This window comes from Typopeltis vanoorti, chromosome 3 (assembly GCF_054136105.1).
Source record: "Typopeltis vanoorti isolate ZY-2024b chromosome 3, IOZ_Tvanoo_1.0, whole genome shotgun sequence".
In the NCBI taxonomy this organism is placed as follows: domain Eukaryota; kingdom Metazoa; phylum Arthropoda; class Arachnida; order Uropygi; family Thelyphonidae; genus Typopeltis; species Typopeltis vanoorti.
Window position 1 is genome coordinate 11223650 of NC_143551.1, and position 21789 is coordinate 11245438.

General features: G+C 36.8%; 1 protein-coding gene across 3 annotated transcripts in view; it reads left to right on the forward strand.

Moving 5' to 3' along the window:
- Positions 1 to 1644: 1644 nt before the first annotated feature.
- The window catches only part of LOC150107911 (U3 small nucleolar RNA-associated protein 6 homolog), a 52237-nt gene continuing 32092 nt past the window's right edge, over positions 1645 to 21789 (forward strand). For all 3 annotated transcript variants that reach the window (XR_016548114.1, XR_016548115.1, XM_090390538.1), the window contains exon 1: positions 1645 to 1826. Coding sequence is in view for 1 of the 3 variants with exons in the window: in XM_090390538.1 (XP_090246664.1) it covers positions 1768 to 1826 (59 nt within the window). In the remaining 2 variants the exon portion in view is untranslated. The remainder of the gene's footprint in view (positions 1827 to 21789) is intronic.

Genomic DNA, 21789 nt, shown 5'->3' on the forward strand with positions numbered 1-21789 from the left:
AAGAAGATTAGTGTCATCTATATCATCATATTTGTGTGGTATATATCCAGAAATAATGATGATGAACATCATCCTTAGCAAGTCAGTATCAGTAATGTCTTTTGGTTAAAAAGACATGATTTAAATCTTCTCTGTGATGCAAAGAACATTCACAAACCTTTTCAGCTGAAGGTGGGGTTATATGGTCTCATATGAAGTGGGAGGGCTTTTCATCCTGGATATTCAAGATTTTCATCCTGCAAAACATAAACTGGTCAGAGACTGCATCATTTTGCAAACACTATAGACTGCCAATAGGATTATCCACCTTATCAATATAATTGTAAGCCATGTTAGGCTGAATGGCCATAACAGGCCATTCAGCCTAACATGTTGTGAAGGATAACATCTGCATAAAGTAAATAAACTGAGTTTTATATCTCTGATATCAAGCTGAATATTACTTTCCTTTATAATGTGATTAGTATAATCCAATTCTATATATATATATATATACACACACACACACAACAATTTAAGTCATGTATTGCCATTCCTAATGGTGCATTTGGTTAATGCATGGTACTCATAAGAGAGATATAATGACTGCTCAGAAGTAATGTAATATCACAGACCAATTTTTAAAAAAAAAAATATAGATAGGAAATTAGTAATGAAATCTTACTGGACTTCATGGTAATTTTACTCCTTCAGGACTTATTGAAAAGAGGAAAAATTAACATCTGCAAGGAGAAATTGACTTGTCATTATCCTTTCACTTCCTTCAACTTCTCCTAAAAACTGACCTACCTCTCCATCTGCTGCAGCTTTTCTCCTTTAATATTCCTGAAGATTACCTCCCATAGTTATTCAAGGCAAATTTCAGTACACTCCATTCCTTACAACTTGAATCCACACACACACACACACACACACACACACACACACACACACACATACACACTATTAATTTCCTGTAGACTTTTGAAAGCATTATTTATGTACTATACAAATAAAAATGATTAAAAAAAAATTAGTTTCTACCAGCAGAAGCAACTAAAGATTGAGACTTGAGTTATTCTAAAAACTTTGTCTGCTTGGTTGGCTGAGCAGTTAATGTACCTGATCTCCAGCCAACAGGCTGTGGGTAGGATCAAGTCTCACAATGGGCATGGATGTTTGTGAATATCTCCCATTATCCCACTTATCAGATGCCTGAAGTGACTTTAAAGAGTGCCATGTTTGGTCTCTAGAGCAGGATTTCCATACTTTGTAAAAAATTAATTCAAAAAAATACATAAAAACTATAAAATTCATAAAAATAGGGAAAAAATACCTTTAGCCCCCATGGCACAAAATGTGGTATAGGTTTGCAAATAACCTTTCATAGTTGCAGGAAATATAAGGCAAAAAGTAATTAACAGGTGAAGTGTGAATTTCTGGGTGTGATGTTATTATGTTGTTATAGTTAAGAATTTTTTTTAGTAGTCTTGCAGTTTTCTAGTTTAAGCATACTTTATGGAATATGACATTTAGCATTTATTCATTGTAAGTGCAGAGCCTGTAAAAAGATAGAAAATAGTGCAATATAATAGTTTTTATCTATATCCATGATAAAACTGGTACCATTATATAATGTACATTTTTTATGCATATTATAGGCACGATTGCTAAATTCTTCTGGTAAAGATTCAGATGCAAGAGAAGTAGCGCTTGAAGCTTCAAAAAAATGGCCAGATAATGTAGACCTGTGGCTCTTCTGCCTCACTTTATACACAGAAAAGGTGGATGAATACAGTTTTGTTTCAAATTTATTTAGTGAGGCTATTAAGAAAGTTTCAGAGAAGGTAAATGTTCAAATCATAATTTACTTCCATATTGAGATTTCTGTAGTTGTATTGATTTTTAAGGCATTTTTAAGATACATACTCAGCAGAGACTAGAACATCAAAAATATATTTGGCATGGACAACCAAAAATGCCTTAGTTGTGAAGACCCATTTCATCATACGGGGGGGGGGGGCTACCGAGATTGTGGTTTAAATCACAAAGATTGTTTCTAGAAGTGGCACATATGTTACAAAACCTTGTGAACTGTAACAGAAATTATGGAGTAATTCTACATAAATTTTGGTGCACTACCCTATTTGTTACTGTTGCCTTCCATGCACATGACTGTCCTTTTTCTGGAAGCCATTGTAATTCTAGCCTCTGCTGCATGTGTATTTTACCTTTGATAATGACAGCTTGAGCTGGCAAAACGTCAGGTTGTAAATACTTAATTTAGTTATTAAATTTGGTTATTTCATTCCTCTATCTGTAATTTATTCCAGAAATTTTGACAAAAATTATAATTTATGCTAGAATTTGTTTTCATAAGACGTTTTTGTTTTGATGAGTATGATTTTTGCTTTTTAAGTAAAATTTCCATGATATATGCACATGTTAATTTCACTTAGTTCTTATATTTATGGAAACAATAAACACTTATATAATATTATTAATAACTAGTATTTAATTTGCATACATTCTTTTCTTGGTATTGATTATGCCCTGTTACTGGAAGATCTGAGTTCAAACCCAATCTAGGATTCGAAGAACTGTTATGGAGACTTTTCAATTGAAGGTGAGTGGGTGAGCCTCTAAAACTCATTTGGTTTCAATGATGCCTACTGGGTTTGAATCCCATATAAGATGTGAAGAACTATTATCAGTGCTTTAGTGCTGATGAGTTAGTCACTCATGGAGGTGGCATTGTTTTCCTCCTGTTAACTCAGGAGGAAAACTAGTGATAAGAGCACATGCAAATGATAGATTAATACATTATGCAGATAGGATTAACTGCCCTATCAGAGCATTAAATGGTTTTTCAAAGAAGACAAGTTATTTGGCGTTGACAGACCTTTGACCTTAGCACTGAAAGGAAAATGGAATAGTTTGGTGATCTCATACATAGGTGGCCTAATTTTTTCTTCTCTGAAACTCAAATGTGTCATCCTGTGAAACAGACAAGCCATGGTATACATGATTTGAAGACATAGCAGACTATATAGGTAGGAAAGATTATCATGACAGCAGTGAAGTTTATAGGAAGCTGAGTAACTTGGAAGTGACAGACAATTTAGCCTAACATGTTAAGGGTAATGCAAGCTGAGCTAAGATTTAATATTTTACTTTTATTAGAAAATTTACTTTTTTTTTTAAATATCTGTTCCTTACATGAGAAGTTGCAAACCCACACAATATCCTCAGTATAACAGTGGCATCTTTCTAAAAACTGTATTTTGAAAAAGGATACATTCAGCAGACTTAATACAATTATTATTGCTGAAGAAAATGAGAGAGAGAGTTTGAAAACAAAAAATTGGAGAATCCACCTTTAAAATCTGGAATGATTCAGCTAGGAAGATGGATGTGATGGCCTTGTCTGCATGGATAATAAAATCAAAACTTTATGATAGAATCTCCAACCAAAAGGCTGCATGTTCGACTTTTGCCAGCATATTGGCAATTGTCTTTAGGTTGGAGATGAATCTCATTGCCCAGTGTGAAGCAACCACCTTGTTTATTAAGGCCTGGAGTACTTACATGGAGATAGCTGAGTCTTCTTGGAAACTTGGGTTTTTTCATCCTACAGATGAAAAATCTGTAGGATGAGGTTTATTTCTGGTTTAAGCCAATAAAGAGTACAATTTGGTTGCCATCCCATTCTCATTCATTCAGTATTCAGTGGATACCTACTAATGGAGTGCACCACATGAAGGTGAGAATTGGATATTAATTCAGAAGCACCAGTCAGTTCTCCACATTCCTTAGAGGCAATGTGGATCTCCTCCCAGGTCACTTAAAGGTCAAAGTGACCCCATAATGTGAAACAAAATATACACTTAATTGTGTAGTACTGTCATAGCCTGTATATGCATTAAGGAAATTGATAATGATGATGGGGACAAAACAAGCAAGCTGGTCAGAAGAACACATGCAGCCAACAGACATACCTTATTTACTGAAATATAACTTGCACTTTTTTCAGAATATTAAAGTTAAATAATCGTGGTGTGAGATATATTCGGTATTTTCGGAAACAAAAGTTTTCAGCAAAAAACTGAAAATGGGTATGACTTACCAAGAATCTACTTTTTGCTTTCGCTACTTCCTGCCTCAAGACTGGTTTCAATCTTGAGGCCGGAAGTTTTGAGTTTTAAAACCAGCACTGTAACTTGAGCATTTCTCCATATTTCAAGTAACATTACCAGTAATTTATAAGACTTGAGATATGTAATGAACAATCCTTCTCGAATGACTAATGAGAACTGAAACCAGAGCGCGAAAAGAACAGCAGTGGTAGGCCAGTAGAGATTGAGCAGCTATGAAGACATGCATATGATTGGTGCAGTATTAACAAAACATTGCGTTACTCAACAACAAAGGCAAGCCAACAATTGCTGAATTGAAATGCTAATTCTCTTCAACCGAATTCCAAAATATCTGAACTGGCATAACAACATTCACTATATATTTCTTAGTTTTAACACATTCACATTGGGGTGGTGTTTTGCCCGTTTATCATTCTGACGGGACTTCTCATTACCATTTGTGTACTGCTTCTGTATTGCAAAGGTGGGCTCAGCTGACACAAAGTTTCAATCCTTTGGCTGAATTTTATTGTTACTTGTTTGTGGAGCACTCTTAATTTAAAATAGGCTAAATAGCCATAAAATTAATAATTAGTGGTACGAATTAATTTGTGTGAATCTGCTTGCCAGCCCGATGCATTTCTACATCAGGCTGGCAGGCGGACTATGACACACATTATACGGCATGTTAGTTTCAAATTGGGTGGAATTTTATTTGAAGTTAGCCTTTGTGATCTGTCTAAATGACATCGAAAATTTCAAATGCAATTGAACAAAGTCGCCGCTATAGGGATTCTTAGTGTGTAGTGTTCGTGTAAGCTCCTGATAAGATAAGTGTTATTTTCAGTTATCGTTGATAAATTTACTTAACATTGCATAGTTTTGTTTGCTTTGCGTATCTTAGTGCGTCTGTTTGTGAGTTTTTGGTGTGTTATAATTTGATAAAATACGTTGCAAGCAAGTATGGCTCCAGTACGAAGGAAAATGGTGGCCAATAATGATGGTTTCCCATCTTTATCAAACAACGGTAGTATAAAAGAGATGATTCAGTGTACTAGCTGCGAAATGTCTGCTTTGCGGAGTGTGGTTAGATGATAATAAAGGAGTGAATGTGTAGAAAATGTAGGGAGAATGAGGAATTGAAGTGTATTTCGGATCGTGAGTGTGATATTTTTGTCAAACTTCAGAATGAAGAAAATAGGGATATGACAAGAAACGGCGAGGTTGTACCAGAGAATTGTGAGAGTGTGAATGTAGAAAATGTGAATGATAGTATTAATGGTTTTACAGAGAATAAAAAAGATGAGATAGATGCAATGAGTGAGATCGTGTTGTTAAATGGTGCGATACAAAGGGCAAAACAGCAGCTAGAGTGTATGAGCAAAAGTCGACTGAATGAACCAGCCAAGGTAAAATAGACGTATGAGTGTGAACATGAACAAAATGAAGGATAGAGTGCTGTATGGAGACACGTTGGTACGAGGTGTGTTAGTAGAGGATTTGACAAAATCGTACCAACCTGGTGCGACCATAAAGAATGTGACTGAGGCTATTAGAGAGCAAAAGGGAAGGGTGAAAGAAATGATTGTCGTGGCTGGTACGAATGATTTGAAAGGAGATAAAATGGAAATGATAGAAGACCTGAATGAATTGTTCGAGGTAGCAAAAGAAAAGAGTGAGAGAGTTAGAATGATTAGTCTTTTGCCACGGTATGACAGTGAAATGTTTAAAAGGAGGGCCATAATTGCAAATGACTTTATGCATGGGTTATGTATGACGAGTGGTGTGGAATTTGTGGATGTGTGGAGTGAGTTCGATGGGCGAAAGGATCTATATAAGATGGATGGCTTGCATTTGAATGGTTATGGCGTAAGAAGACTTGAGAAAGTGTTGCTGAATGTAGTGGATGTGCAAATTCAGGGAAACTAGATTTATTAAGGGGGAGGGAGTAGATATACAGTCCTTAGGGAGGCAGTTGAATGTAAGAATGAATATAATATGCCTGAGCAAATAAGGACAACAAATCAGAGTGGGATAGTTAATATAAGGCATCAAAGTAGGGTTGGGGCTAATGGGGGTCTTAAATTCATGTACACTAATGCTAGGAGTATTAGGAACATGAAGGAAAAGTTTTGGCCATTGTTGGCACTTCCAGACCACAGGTTATTGGTATTAGTGAAACATGGCTGACTGTAGATGATATAGCTAGTGGGATTGAATGTGATGGGTATAGTGTGTTCAGGAATGACAGGGAGAATAAAATGGGGGGAGGAGTATTATTGATGATAGCTGATGAGCTGCAGCCAAAGAGAATAGAAGTTGAATTGCAGGATAGAGAAAAGAGCACATTTGAGGCCATTCGGTGTGAGATTGTGGCTAGCAGAACACAATATATAATTGTGTGCTGCTATAGACCAGGTGATGGAAAAGATGGTGGTGACAGTATGCACAAGCAAATAGAAGAAATGTGAGGAAGGAGGGTGATTATTATGGGACATTTCAACTGTGGTCGCATTGATTGGAGTGAGAAGATGACACATGGGAAGAAGGAATTGGATTTTCTGCGGTTATTAAGGGATAACTATCTGCGACAGCATGTAATGGAAAATACTAGGGGTCAGAGAGTGCTTGACCTAGTAATTACATCTGAGGATTTGGCTGTAACAAATATGACCACATTGCCACCAATCGGTGAGAGTGATCATAGGGTCTTAACTTGGGAGGTGGCTAAAGGTGTAGAATTTTCAATTAAGACAGGGTACATGTGGAATTATCGGGCTGGAAAGTATGACAAGCTTAGGAGTTTGATTGGTTCAGTGCCATGGCATGTACAACTGCAAGGACTAGAAGTTGATAGTGCATGGGAGGTAGTTAAGAAGTGTTTGCATGAAGCAGTGGCTGACTGTATACCTAGAGTCCGAATAATAAATCAAGTAGGGGTTAAATGGATGAATAACAACATTAAGCTTGAGCTGCAAAAAAAAGAAACAACCATGGAGGGAATTTAAGGAGAAAGGTGACCGGCAGGCACATGAACAGTATAAAGTGCAGGCCAGAAGGGTAACAAGTGTGGTAAGAAAAGCAAAAAAGGAATACGGAAGAACATTGGCCATGCAAGCTAAATAGAATCCTAAACAGTTTTAGATATGTAGCAAGTAAAAGGAAAAATGTACATTGCAGAATGATTTTAAAGAATGCTGATGGTTAAGGAGGTAAATGAATCAGTTGATATAGTTGAGTTACTGAGTGAGCACTTTGCAAGGATATATCATCCAGGTGGTGACATTGCAGAAACGAATAAACCAGTAGATTATATGGGAATTGTGGTGAATGAAGTGGAGGTGAGTAGTCTATTGCATAACCTCAATGTCAATACATCTGTGGGATTGGATGGTATACCAGCTCGTGTTGTATGAGAATCAGCTAAAGAATTGTCAGTACCCTTGATCATTTTGTTTAATTTGAGTCTTGGGTCTGAGTTAGTCCCGAGGAAAGAGGGGAAAACAGTTCCACTGCATAAAGGTAGTTCCAAGACTGCTGTTGTAAATTACCGACCGATTAGCATATCAGGAATCAGGAGAAATTAGTCAAGAAAAAAATACAGAATTGGATAGATGAAAATGGGATATTGTATGGGGGACAACATCATTTTGTGAAGGGTAGATCATGCCTCAGTAACTTGCTCACATTTTATAACACAGTGATGGCTGAACTGGATAGAGGTAATGAGTTTACAGTGATACTGCTGGACCTTGCCAAGGCTTTGATAGGATACCACATGAAACCCTAATCAGTAAACTGGAGCAGATGGGAATAGATATAGGGTTGGTGAGATGGATAGGAGGGTGGTTGAAGGAGAGATACCAGAGAGTGGTTTACTCAGGAGTGGAGTCTAAAAGACAGCTTGTGACTAGTGGAGTGCCGCAGGGCTCTGTTCTTGGACCACTGCTTTTCAATTTGTTCATCAATGATATAGGCAAGGATTTGAGAGGAATTGTTCACTTGTTTGCTGATGATGCAAAGTTGGGTAGAGCAATTGTGAGTGCACAGGATGTCAAAATTTTACAGGATGATTTGGATAGTTTGGAGGTCTGGGCTAGGAAAAATGGATGTCAATTTAATGTGGCAAAGTGTAAGGTTATGCACTTTGGGGTGAAAAGAATAGCAGCAGTATATCGCATTGGTGGAACCGTATTCCAGGAGATTGATGAGGCCAGGGATTTGGGAGTGTTGGTGGATAGGAAATGGAAGTTTATTGGCATTTTTGCAAAAGTGACTAAAACAGCTCACCAAATCACTTGGCTTCTGAAAAATACTTTAACATGCAGAGACAAACAATTGTTGTTCCTCTGTATCGAGCCTTGATAAGACCCCATCTGGACTACTGTGCTCAGTTATGGGCACCAGGGTTTCTTTGTGATGGGGAGAAAGTGGAGAGGATCCAGAGATGAGTGACCAAGATGATAGCAGGTCTGTGGAAGAATGAACCTTATGAGAATAGGTTGAAGATTTGTGGGTTGAAGAAATTGGTCGATAGGCGAAGGAGGGGTGATATGATTGAGACATTCAAATTACTGAAGGGTTTCTATAAGATTGATCCAGAAGATATTTTTGAAAATATGACTGGTGGTGGGAGGACTAAGGGCCATCCATAGAAGCTGGGCAAGAGCGTGATTGACAAGGGTGTTAGAGCTAGGTTTTTTACTTGGAGAGTGGTGAATGAGTGGAATAAGCTTCCAGAGTCTGTTGTGGGTGCTACGACCGTGAGTGAATTCAAGGCAAGGTATGAAAGATACTGTGTGAATTTCGATTAGTTATTCTTGACATGATGTTAGGGCCTCCCTCGATGAGTCTGTCGACTCCTTGGAGTTGGCTGGAACAATAATAATATTCTTCTCCCTACTACTTATTAAGCCTACTGGCCTGTTACAGAACTGACTTGAGCTCTTTTAAGTTGTACCTGTCCTGAGGATAAGGTGACTAGCCCTATGCCTCCCGGTATATTCTACGACTGTAGCTGCGTGGGCCCACAGGACCGGTTTGCCTTCTTGTGGGAGGAAAAATCCTAGATAAACTGGGGATAAAAGCCCTGCTGTCCATGCCCAAGTCCAGCTAACTTGGCTATGTCTGAGAAAGATCCTTAAGCTCCTCATGTTGGCAACGGGAATCGAACCCGGGACACTCCTTTCCCAGGCATATGGTTGCAAAGTGCATAGCCACTAGGCTAATCATGCAGACCTGATTATTTCGTGTAATTTAAAATTTGGACAAATGTTTGGACAGTAGTTTTTGGTTAGATGACGTTTGGCAGTACATCATGTGGTTTGCTTGAGTTTATATAGCATAGTTTGTGTGTGTGTGTGTGTGTTGGGAGTAGGAAGGCATGTGATTCATTAGTTAGTGCCGTTTTTATCCCAGTTGTCTCTAATAGCACTATTTGTTGACAAATATATTACAGACTGCAGATGTCTCTGTACCTTATTCAGTGATACAATAAAACTACTTGTTTTTCTTGTGCCTGCAGTGTTGTGGCTGTTGGGTAGGGCATGCTGTTTACCGTGGCAAGTGAGTTACAATTGCCTCGACATGAACCTGTTTAAACTTTTTTCGAGTGTGAGGTATATGCGAAACTTTTTAATTTCATTTTTCATAAAGTAAAGTCAGGGGTGTGAGTTATATGCAAAGGCGAGTTATATTTGAGTAAATATGGTAATGCACATGGTAATAATTTTCCATAATTCCAAACATGCAAACAAATAAGCCAATCAAGTTTCATGCCATTCAATTATAGTTAAATACCTACTGCTTTACCTGTTGTTTTATATTCATTTTATCTTACAGGAATCTCTTCCGTTGTGGCAGTTTTATATGGATTGGTTGGCATCACATCACCAGCCAAAGTTAAAGGAATGGTTTGAAGTAAATAGTTTAACACTCACTCGATAAAAATGAACTTTTTAAATTAGTACCACTAATTATTAATTTTATGGCTGTTTAGCCTAATTTCGATTACGAGTCCCCCTTTTTATAATGTCATTGGCTTTTTACTCAATTTTAGAGCATTACTGAATTTTTTTTTCTTCCTAAAGTTCATATACCTCTTTCCTCACCGATAATTCTTCCACATTGCTCTACCCATACTTTTTTCAACCCACCTTCCTTTCACTCATACTTCCTTCCTTTAACAGAAGAAGAATGTATATCACCACACACACACTGGGATGCTGCTGAATAAGAAGACATCCAGCAACATCCTGAAAGGTATGTCTGAATTTTCCCTGTTATATTCTTCATATATCTATGTAAAACTTCAGTAATGCCCTAAAATTGAGTAAAAAGCCAATGACATTATAAAAAGGGACACTCCTAAATAAAAATAGGCTAAATAGTCATAAAATTGACATTTACTTAGAGGAGTAACATGGGAATTTTCCCAGAAATAATACTATAGGTATTAATAATATTATATTATTCTTTCCCAGAAATAATACTATAGTAATACTAATAATACTATATATCAGGCTTTAATGTAAAGGCCTAGCTACATATAAAAATGACATGGTCCAGCAAAATCAGGTGGAATTTTTATAGTGAGTATCCCAGAACTTAAGTTATTCAATATTATTTGTACACTATGATTTTACCTTTGTTACTCTAATTTCATTGCTCTCAGTTGCATTCTCATAATGAAAAGATAGAAACGATAATGCAAGGTGTCTTGTATCTTTCTGTAGAGCATGTTTCATTATTTCAGTTTGTTATTAGGTACATTTAAATAAAAGCATCTATTTTTTCAAGTTTGTGCAATTAAGGGAAATCAACATGTTGAATTACTATGGATTTTTAACACCACATGTCAAAAAATTTCAAATTATTAATTGAAACACATAATATGCACAATACTGAATAATCACATCTATCCTGTTTTTACAGGCTTAGTTACTCTAGTCATAATTCTATCTGGTTTCTATAATCATCAGCCACTCACAAACTGTCTTCCAAAGTTAGGTTGCTACATTACCCACATAATATTTTGCAGTGGTAATGTATTTTGTAGAGATACTGATGGCCAAGAAGCATTTCCCCATGCAATGTTACGTTCTTTTCTTATTCTACATTCATTTCTCAAGGAAAATGGCATTAAACCTGATATCAAAATTGGAGACATTAATCTCAGCTCTTTATGCAAAACGACAAAGACAATGAAAATAGATAGAAATATTGAAAACATCAACTGCATCCTGAATAAAGAATCTATAGAACAAGTAAAAGATTTTGGTTTTTAGATATAATTTTTAGTGAAGATGGCAATTATATATAGAAATAAACAACAGAGTTAAAGGTGAAAGGTGAAAGTGACCATGAGGTGATTACTTGGGTGGTTGCCAGCAGTGCAAGGACCCCTGTGAAAAAAGGGTATATGTGGAACTACAAGGGGGGTGATTATGAAGAGCTCAGGAGACAGCTTGCAGGTGTAGCATGGAATGAGGAGTTAACTGGAAAAGATATCAATGCAGCTTGGGGGATTTTCGAAAAATATTTAGTGGATGCAATGTCTAAATGTATACCACGGGTGAGAAGGTTAAATAAGTTAGGTGTGAGATGGATGAATAAAGAGATTAAGCATGCAATACAGAGAAAAAGGGCATTGTGGAGGCAGAATAAGAGAAGTGGAAGTAACCAATTTCATGAGTTCTACAAAGACCAGGCAAGGAGAGTGACTTGGTTGGTGAGAGTAGCTAAAGAGAGGTATGAACAGCAGTTAGCTAATGAAGCTAAAAAGAATCCTAGGGAGTTCTTTCGATATGTAGCCAGCAAAAGAAAGAATGATTATGGAAGGATGACATTGATTGGAGGAAATGGTATAAAGACAGCTGTTGCAGAATGTGTGGTGGAGATACTTAATGAGCAGTTCATAAAGATCTTTCAATCTTGTGAATGTGACTTCATGGAGAGATTAAGAGCAGTTGATGATGGGGAGGAGAGACTGACTGTAAGTGAGCAAGAGGTGTTTGGGGAGTTCAGTAAACTAGATGTAAATAAGGCTGTGGGGCTTGATAATATATCACCGCGTATTCTGAAGGAATGTGCCAGAGTGTTGACACCTGCCTTGACATATTTTTTTAATACGAGTCTTGCACTTGGTCAAGTCCCTAAAGAGTGGAAGGAGGGCAAGATTGTGCCACTTCATAAAGGAGGTGATCGAACTCAAGCATCAAACTATAGGCCTATCTGTGTGTCAGGTGTTGTGGTTAAGTTGTTGGAGAAGCTTGTGAGAACTAGGATCCAGAGTTGGGTTAACAACAATGGTATAATCTTTGATGGACAGCATGGATTTGCTAAAGGGAGGTCGTGTTTTAGTAATCTACTTACTTATTACAATAAAGTGACTGCTTCCTTGGACAGAGGAGAAGGATACACAGTAATATACTTGGATTTTGCAAAAGCTTTTGATAGAGTACCTCATGATAAGTTGACAGTCAAACTAGAGCAGATGGGGTTGGATATTAGATTAGTGCATTGGATTGGAGACTGGCTATCTGATAGGTATCAACAAGTTGTGTATGGGGGTGCAATATCCAGGAAAAGGAGAGTCACTAGTGGAGTGCCTCAGGGATCTGTTTTAGGGCCATTACTATTTAACTTGTATATTAATGATATTGGCGAAGATTTGGATGGAGATATTCAGTTGTTTGCAGATGATGCAAAGTTGGGACGAACCATAAAGAGTAGTGAAGATGTTGTGGCCTTGCAAGAAGACTTGAATAAATTGAGTGATTGGGCAAGCAAATGGGGATGCGAGTTCAATGTTGCAAAATGTAAGGTTTTAAAATTTGGAAAACAAAGATGGGATGCAGAATTTATGCTTGGTGAGAATATATTGTTGGAAGTAGAGGAAATAAGAGATCTGGGAGTGATAGTGGATAAGGATCTAAAATTTAGGGGACACATCGCCAAAATTGTGAAGACAACACAAAGACTTCTGGGAATGATGAGGAAGACACTGACGTGTAGAAGTAGGGAAATTCTTGTTCCATTGTATAAGGCTGTGATTAGGCCACACATGGACTATTGTGCCCAGATTTGGTCACCTGGTTTTCAGAAGGATGAAGAGATGTTGGAAAGGGTCCAAAGGCGACTGACTAAGGTAGTTTCTGACCTCTGGAATGTCGAGTATGAGGAAAGATTGAAAAGATGTAATTTGCAGAGTCTAGTGGAGAGAAGGAAGAGGGGAGATATGATAGAGACCTACAAGTTGGTAAGGGGTTGTTATAGGATCAATGGTGGAGAAGTTCTACAGAGAATAGTGGGAGATCAGGGGAGAACCAGAGGTCATTCCTGGAAACTGTATAAAGAGGGTGTGAGTAGGGGAGTGAGAGGCAAGTTTTTTTCGTGCAGAGTTGTGAATGATTGGAATGCCTTGCCTGAGAGTGTGGTGTCTGCAAGGAGTTTGAATGTGTTTAAGACCCGGTATGATGAGATCTGTGTGAGATAAAAGGACCTCCTAGATGAGTCTTTGACTCCATGAGGTCTTGTTTTAATAATAATAATAATAATAGTTAACAAAGCTGGTATGGTAGGAAGTCAACTGAATTTATATGGAATAAGAGAGAAATTAGTCAAAATACTAAGCGAGCTATATGCAAAACAAGATTCAAACCAATTTTAACTTATGGATCTGAGAGGCGGATTAGAAATATAACACTTGATCAAAGACTGGAGACAAGTTCAGGGAATGAACAGATGACATCAATGCTGGTATATAAAAAATGAGGATGTTAGGAAAGAAGTTGACATTGTTAGTATTCAGGAATGCCTTAGCAGAGCTAATCCCAGGTGGTATGGTCACTTAAACAGAACGGGAAAGGAGTTTTCCATCAAGATATTGAACAATGGCTTTTATAAATAGTAAATGTATGCTAAAACACTCATGATAACAGTGAGCATAACACTCATGGTGAGGTTAATCATCCTCAATTTCCTGACATGTACCCCCAAGAGGTGTTCACGTTATTATGACAGCACTAATGATAAAATTTACATTATTATTATTCTCCTATCAACAATTCTCTTCCAAATCAATCTATTACTTGTGAGCACTCCAGTATTGTCATATCTGCCATTTCGTGCTTTTAAGGCACCTCTCACTGAATCAGTCCACCCTAGATCTCGGTCTTACTCTAGGTCTTACTCTTTCCTGCCATCTTGGCATCAAACACTTGTTTTGCTAATTTTTCCTCACCCATTTTATTTCATTGGCTTATCACTTTAGATTAGCTTTGCTGACACATTCTTGAATGCTAGTAAAGACAAATTCATTTCTAATATGATTCTGCCATTGATGTCATTGGTTCACTCCCCTAATTCTTTGCAGAATCCTCATATTTGTAGTCTTTGATCAAGTGCTTAATTTCTAACCCAACTCTCAGATCCATAACTTAAATCTGGTTTGAAAATTATTTGGTGTATTGGCTAATTTTTCTCTTATTCCATATAAATTTATTCAGCTAGCTACCCACTATACCAGCTTTGCTATTTCTGTTATCTATTTCCAGATTTAATCTTCCATTCAAATTTCATATTGAAAAGAAGAACATGTAAGAAAGTTTTAAAGTGAATAAAAGTTGAGCAGCTCTGAGATGTGAACTGTAGAAATGATCATGATCGAAGAAAAATTAAAGAGTTTGAGAACAGGAACCAAATCTTGGAGATTCAGTGGCAAGCCCTGAAGAAAACACTGATTGATTCATCCAGAGAGGCATGTGGTGAGGTTGTCTGCAAGGATAGTAAAATCAGAACTCCATGGTGGACACAGGAAGCTAAAGAGGCAGTGAAGGAAAAGAAGAAAGCATATTAAAAGTTCCTGGCAAATAAGTTAGCCTGTGCTCTTAGAGAATACAGACACAAATGTAAGAAAGCTAAGCACTGTGTAAAACTGACTAAACAAAAGTCATCTGAGGACTTTGGTAAGAACATAGAAAATAAATATCAAGAAGGCAGCAAGATATCTGGAGGTTGTTGAAGAAGCTCAGAAATGGAGGAAAGAATGCTGTAAAAGGAATTAGAGATGATAAAGGTGATATGAAAACTGAAGATAAAGTATTGAGTAATTACTTCGAAAAATTGCTAAATGAAAGAAGCAGTGATGAAAGAAAGCATCCCAGGCATGCAGTCAGGAATACATATCCCTACTTGAAGTAGAAAAAGCCATCAAAAGTGGGAAATGTTGAAGACAGCAGGAGTAGATGATATTATAACACAAATGCTCAAGTATGTAGGTATAAAAGTCTTGTGGTGGCTGCACTACATAATTCAGAAAGCCTGGACTGAGGGACGAATTCCAGATGATTGCATTACAGCTTTCGTAGTACCCATATACAAAATGGGATATAAAACTGAATATGAGAATTGCAGAGGTATTTCTTTACTGAGTGTTCTTGGTGAAGAACAAGCTGAATTTAGGCCAAATAAAGGCTGTCAGGATCAGATTTTCACTTTACGAGAAATACTTGAGAAATCATGGGAATATAACAAAGAACTGTATTTCAATTTTGTAGATGTGCAAAATGCATATGACAAGGTGACAAGGAGAAATGCTATTCAAAACGCTGCCATTATATTGTAAATAACAGATAGGATTAAGTTACATCCTTGTCTGACACCAGATTTAATATCAAACCTAGTAATATCCTGTACTTCCTTCATTTCTAGCTTCTGATTTACAATTCAAATGGTTTGATATTAAATCTGATGTCAGACAAGGATGTACATTATCCCATCTGTTATTCATTATCTATATGGATCACATTATGAAGGAAAGTGGTATGAAATCTGATATCAAAATTGGATTTGTTAATCTCAGCTCTTTACTTTATGCAGATGATTATCCTTTTAAATAAATCCGGTACAAGTCTGCAAGATTCCCTGACTAAATTGAATAACTATTGTAATATATTTGGTATGAAGGTCAGCAATAACAATACAATGAAAATAGCCAGAAGCATTTAAAATATCAACTGCATTGTGAATGGAGAACCTATAAAACATTTCAGCAACTTAGGCACTAGTTTTAATGAAGATGTTATGGTAGAAAGTCAAATAAATAAATTTATATGGAATAAGAGAGAAGTTAGTCAGAACGCTAAATTATCTGTATATGAGACTGTTCAAACCAGTTTTAGCTTATGGATCTGAGAGCTAGGTTAGAAATAAAACACTTAAACAAAGACTAGAGACCACAAATTAGAGTGTCCTGAGAAAGATTGGTGGCAACAACAGATGGCATCAGTAGCAATATTATATTAAAAAGGAGGATATTAGGAAAGAACTTGACATTGTTAGCATCCAGAAATGTGTTAGCAGAGCTAATGTCAGGTGGTACATTCACTTAAACAGAATGGGAGAGAAAACCTTAGCAGAACAAGGGTTCTCTTCCAGGTTGTTAGGATAAAGACCCAGAGGAAGACCAATATATAGGTGGATCGATACTGTAAAATAGTGCCTTAGAAGACAGAAATATAAGATCTGATAATGTTGAAGTCTTGACAGGTAACAGACTGATTTGGAGGAAAATTGTAGATAGGAAGTAATGATGTAATTTTTCATATAGTACCATCATATCCTGTACACCCCTTCAGAGTACATGTCTCGAATTTGATGATGATGAATTCCAAACAAAAGGATATGACCTGGAATACATTCGGTGTGAGTGGGCTGAAGGCTTAAGCAGGGGGGGTGCTTAAGAGTCAAAGCTATATAACTGAGAGGAGACCTCCACATAGCCTTTAAAGGAATGTGGAGAACCGACCAGGGCTTCTGACCTAATGTCCAATCCTCACCTTCTCATGGTGCACACTGTTGGGTATTTACTTTGATACTGAATGAACGAGGATGTGCTGGCAATTTGGGATTTATCCGACCAAATTGTATTCTTATTGGTTAAACCAAAATAAAAAATGATGGTACAACATGACAAAATTTCATACCGACTGGGGCATCGCCCGGTTAAACAAAGCCCCCGTTGTTTTCACCAGGGAACCAGGGCAAACAGCGAAAAGTCAGCTACTGGAACAAATCTGAAAACAAATTCCAATTCAACATCACCAGAGTTAAAGATCGGTACTATCAATGTAAGAAGCCTGAATGGCAAAGAAATGGAGCTAGTTGAGGAATTAGATAAGTACCAGATCGACATAATAGGGGTGACTGAAACAAAAAAGACCAAAACTGGTGAGATCGTTCTGAGCAATAAATACAAAATGTTATATTCAGGAAATGAAAATCAAGGAAAAGAAGGAGTAGCCATAGTATTCAACACAAAATATGAAGCTAATCTTCTTGAATGGCAGTCAGTCGCAGGTAGAGTAATGTGGGCAAATATGAGAATGGGGAACTGGACAATGAGACTTATTTGTGCCTATGGTCCCACAGAAGGTTCTACTAAGGTAGAAGTGGAGGAAATTTTTTGAGGCTTTAGAAAAAGCAACTGACACAATGAAAAATGAAAAGTGGGTCCTGGTTGGGGATCTAAATAGCAGAGTAGGAAATGATTGGGAGACATATAAAAATATTTTGGGAAAATTTGGAGAAAAGAGCAAAGCTAATAATAATAGCAAATATCTGTTGGATTTCTTCTCAGGACATGGACTGGTTATTACTAACACCATGTTCCAATATAAAAATGTGCACAAATTCACATGGAGAGAAGAGGCTAGGAATAAGAAAAGTCTCATTGACTATGTTATTGTTGAAGGTGATGTTTTCACCCTGGTGCAGTACACCAGAGTGTACAGAGGATTTGAAATTGGAAGTGATCACTATTTAGTCTTGAGCAGGATAAAATTGAATTTCATATTGAAAAGAATAAAATGTAAGAAAGTTTTAAAGCGAATAAAAGTTGAGCAGCTCTCAGATGTGAATGAACTGTAGACTAACATACACAAAGATTATTGAGGAAAAAATGAAAGAGTTTGAGAACAGGAATCAAACCTTGGAGATTTAGTGGCAAACTCTGAAGAAAACATTGATTGATTCTGCCAGAGAGGCATGTGGTGAGGTTGCGTGCAAGGATAAAAAAATCAGAACCCCCTGGTGGACACAGGAAGTTAAAGAGGCAGTGAAGGTAAAGAAGAAAGCATATCAAAAGTTCCTGGCAAATAAGTCAGCTTTTACTCTTACAGAATACAGAGACAAATGTAAGAAAGCTAAACATTGTGTAAAACTAGCTAAACAAAAGTCATGGGAGGACTTTGGCAAGAATATAGAAAATAAATATCAAGAAGGTTACAAAATATTCTGGAGGTTGTTGAAGAAGCTTAGGAATGGAGGAAAGAGTTCTGTAAAAGGAGTTAGAGATGATAAAGGTGACATGAAAACAGGAGAAAAAGATATCTTTGAAGTATGGAGTAATTACTTTGAAAAACTGCTAAATGAAACAAGCAGTGATGACATCACAGTGATAAAAAACACTGACCAGGCATGCAGTCAGGAATACATATCCATACTTGAAGTAGAAAAAGCCATCAAAGGCTTGAAATGTAGAAAGGCAGCAGGAGTAGATGATATTCGACCAGAAATGCTGAAGTATGGTGTTATAAAATTCTTACAGTGGCTGCACTGCATAGTTCAGAAACCCTGGACACAGGGACGAATTCCCGATGATTGGAGTAGAGCTCTCATAGTACCCATATATAAAAAGGGAAATAAAACTAAATGTGAGAATTACAGAGGTATTTCCCTACTGAGTGTTCCTTGCAAGATCTATGCAAGTATACTTGAGAAACGGTTGAGAGGAATTGTAGAAGAAAAGTTTGGTGAAGAACAAGCTGGATTCAGGCCAAATAGAGGTTTTCAGGATCAGATCTTTGCTTTACGACAAATAGTCGAGAAAGCATGGGAATATAACAAAGATCTGTATTCAAGTTTTATCGATTTGGAAAAGGCATATCACAAGGTGCCAGGAGAGAAGCTATTCAATTCGCTGCAGTTATATGGTGTGAATGGGGCATTATATCAAGCTATACTTAGTCTTTATTTGAGTTGTAAGTCAGCAGTTAGAATTAAAGGAAGTACAGGCAGATGGTTTAATGTTAAGTCTGGTGTGAGACAAGGATGTACATAAACCCCTCTGTTATTCATTATCTATATGGATCACATTATGAAGGAAAGTGGTATTAAACCTGATATCAATATTGAAGATGTTAATATCAGCTGTTTGCTTTATGCGGATGATGTTGTACTTCTAAATAAATCTGCTACAAGTCTGAAAGATTCTCTGACTAAATTGAATAGCTGTTGTAATAGATATGGTATGAAGGTCAGCAATAAAAAGACAAAGACAATGAAAATAGGCAGAATCATTGAAAATGTCAACTGTGTTGTGAATGGAGAACCTGTGAAACAAGTAAAACATTTCAGTTAATTAGGCACGATTTTTAGTGAAGATGGTAAATTAAATATAGAAATAGACAACAGCATCAGCAAAGCTGGTATGGTGGGAAGTCAATTGAATAAATTCATATGTAATAAGAGAGAAATTAGTCGGAACACTAAATTAGCCGTATACAGGACAGTGTTCAAACCACTTTTAACTTATGGATCTGAGAGCTGGGTCAGAAGTAAAACACTTGACCAAATACTAGAGACTACAGATATGATTGTCCTGAGAAAGATTAGAGGCGTGAACAGATGGCATCAATGGCAATATCATATTAAAAATGAGGATATTAGGAAAGAACTTGACATTGTCAGCATCCAGGAATGCGTTAGCAGAGCTAATCTCAGGTGGTACGGTCACTTAAATAGAATAGGAGTGGAAAGATTAACAAAACAAGTGTTCTCTGCCAGGTTGGCAGGAAAAGGACCCAGAGGAAGACCAAGATATAGGTGGATTGATACAGTACAATGTGTCTTGGACGATAGAAATATAAGATGTGATAATGTTGGAGTCTTGACAAGTAACAAACTGATTTGGAGGAAAATTGTAGATAGGAAGTTAGTAATGATGTAAATTTTTCACGTACATGGCAGGAATTTGATGATAATGATGGTGGTGAGTGGGCTGAAACTTAGGTATAATTATACAGAGTAATCGATAAGTCATGAAGGGGTTTAAAAATGTGTATAACTGTAATTATTTATTTATTTTTTTATTTTTATTTTTTTTTATTTTTTATTTTTTCAGTTAATCAAAGGAATATCATCATCGAATTCCTGCCATGTACCCTCAAAGGGTATGCAGGATATGATAGTACTACATGAAAAATTACATCATTACTAATTTCCTATCTACAATTTTCCTCCAAATCAGTCTGTTACTTGTCAAGATTCCAACATTATCAGATCTTATATTTCTATCGTTTAAGGCACTTTGAACCGTATCAATCCACCTATATCTTGGTCTTCTTCTGTGTCGTTTTCCTGCCAACCTGGCAGAGAACACTTGTGTTGCTAATCTTTCTTCGCCCATTCTGTTTAAGTGACCATAATACCTGAGGTTAGCTCTGCTAATGCATTCCTGGATACTGACAATGTCAAGTTCTTTCCTAATATCCTCGTTTTTAATATGATATTGCCATTGATGCCATCTGTTCACGTCTATAATCTTTCTCAGGACTCTCATATCTGTGGTCTCTAGTCTTTGGTCAAGTGTTTTATTTTTGACCCAGCTCTCACATCCATAAGTTAAAACTGGTTTGAACTCTGTTTTTTGTATACAGCTATTTTAGTGTTCTGACTAATTTCTCTCTTATTCTATATAAATTTATTCAATTGACTTCCCACCATACCAGCTTTGCTGGTTCTGTTGTCTATTTCTATATTTAATTTACCATCTTCACTAAAAATCGTGCCTAAGTAGCTGAAATGTTTTACTTGTTCCCCAGGTTCTCCATTCAAAACACAGTTGATATTTTCAATGATTCTGCCTATTTTCATTGTCTGCCTATTTGCCTATTTGATTCTGCCTATTTTCATTTCCTTCACTGCTTCTTTAACTTCCTGTGTCCACCAATGAGTTCTGATTTTTTTATCCTTGCAGACAACCTCACCACATGCCTCTCTGGCAGAATCAATCAATGTTTTCTTCAGAGTTTGCCACTGAATCTCCAAGGTTTGATTCCTGTTCTCAAACTCTTTCATTTTTTCTTCAATAATCTTTGTGTATTTTAGTCTACAGTTCACATCTGAGAGCTGTTCAAATTTTATTTGCTTTAAAACTTTCTTACATGTTATTCTTTTCAATATGAAATTCAATTTTATCCTGCTCAAGACTAAATAGTGATCACTTCCAATTTCAAATTCTCTGTACACTCTGGTGTACTGCACCATCGAGCAAACATCACTATCAACAATAACATAGTCAATGAGACTTTTCTTATTCCTAGCCTCTCTCTCCATGTGAATTTGTGCACATTTTTATGTTGGAACATGGTGTTAGTAATAACCAGTCCATGTCCTGAGCAGAAATCCAACAGATATTTGACATTATTATTTGCTTTGCTCTTTTCTCCAAATTTTCCCAAAATATTTTTGTATGTCTGATAATCTTTTCCTACTCTGCTATTTAGATCCCCAACAGGGATCAACTTTTCCTTTTTCATTGTGTTAGTTGCTTTTTCTAAAGCATCAAAAAATTCCTCCACTTCTACCTTAGTAGAACCTTCTGTGGGAGGAT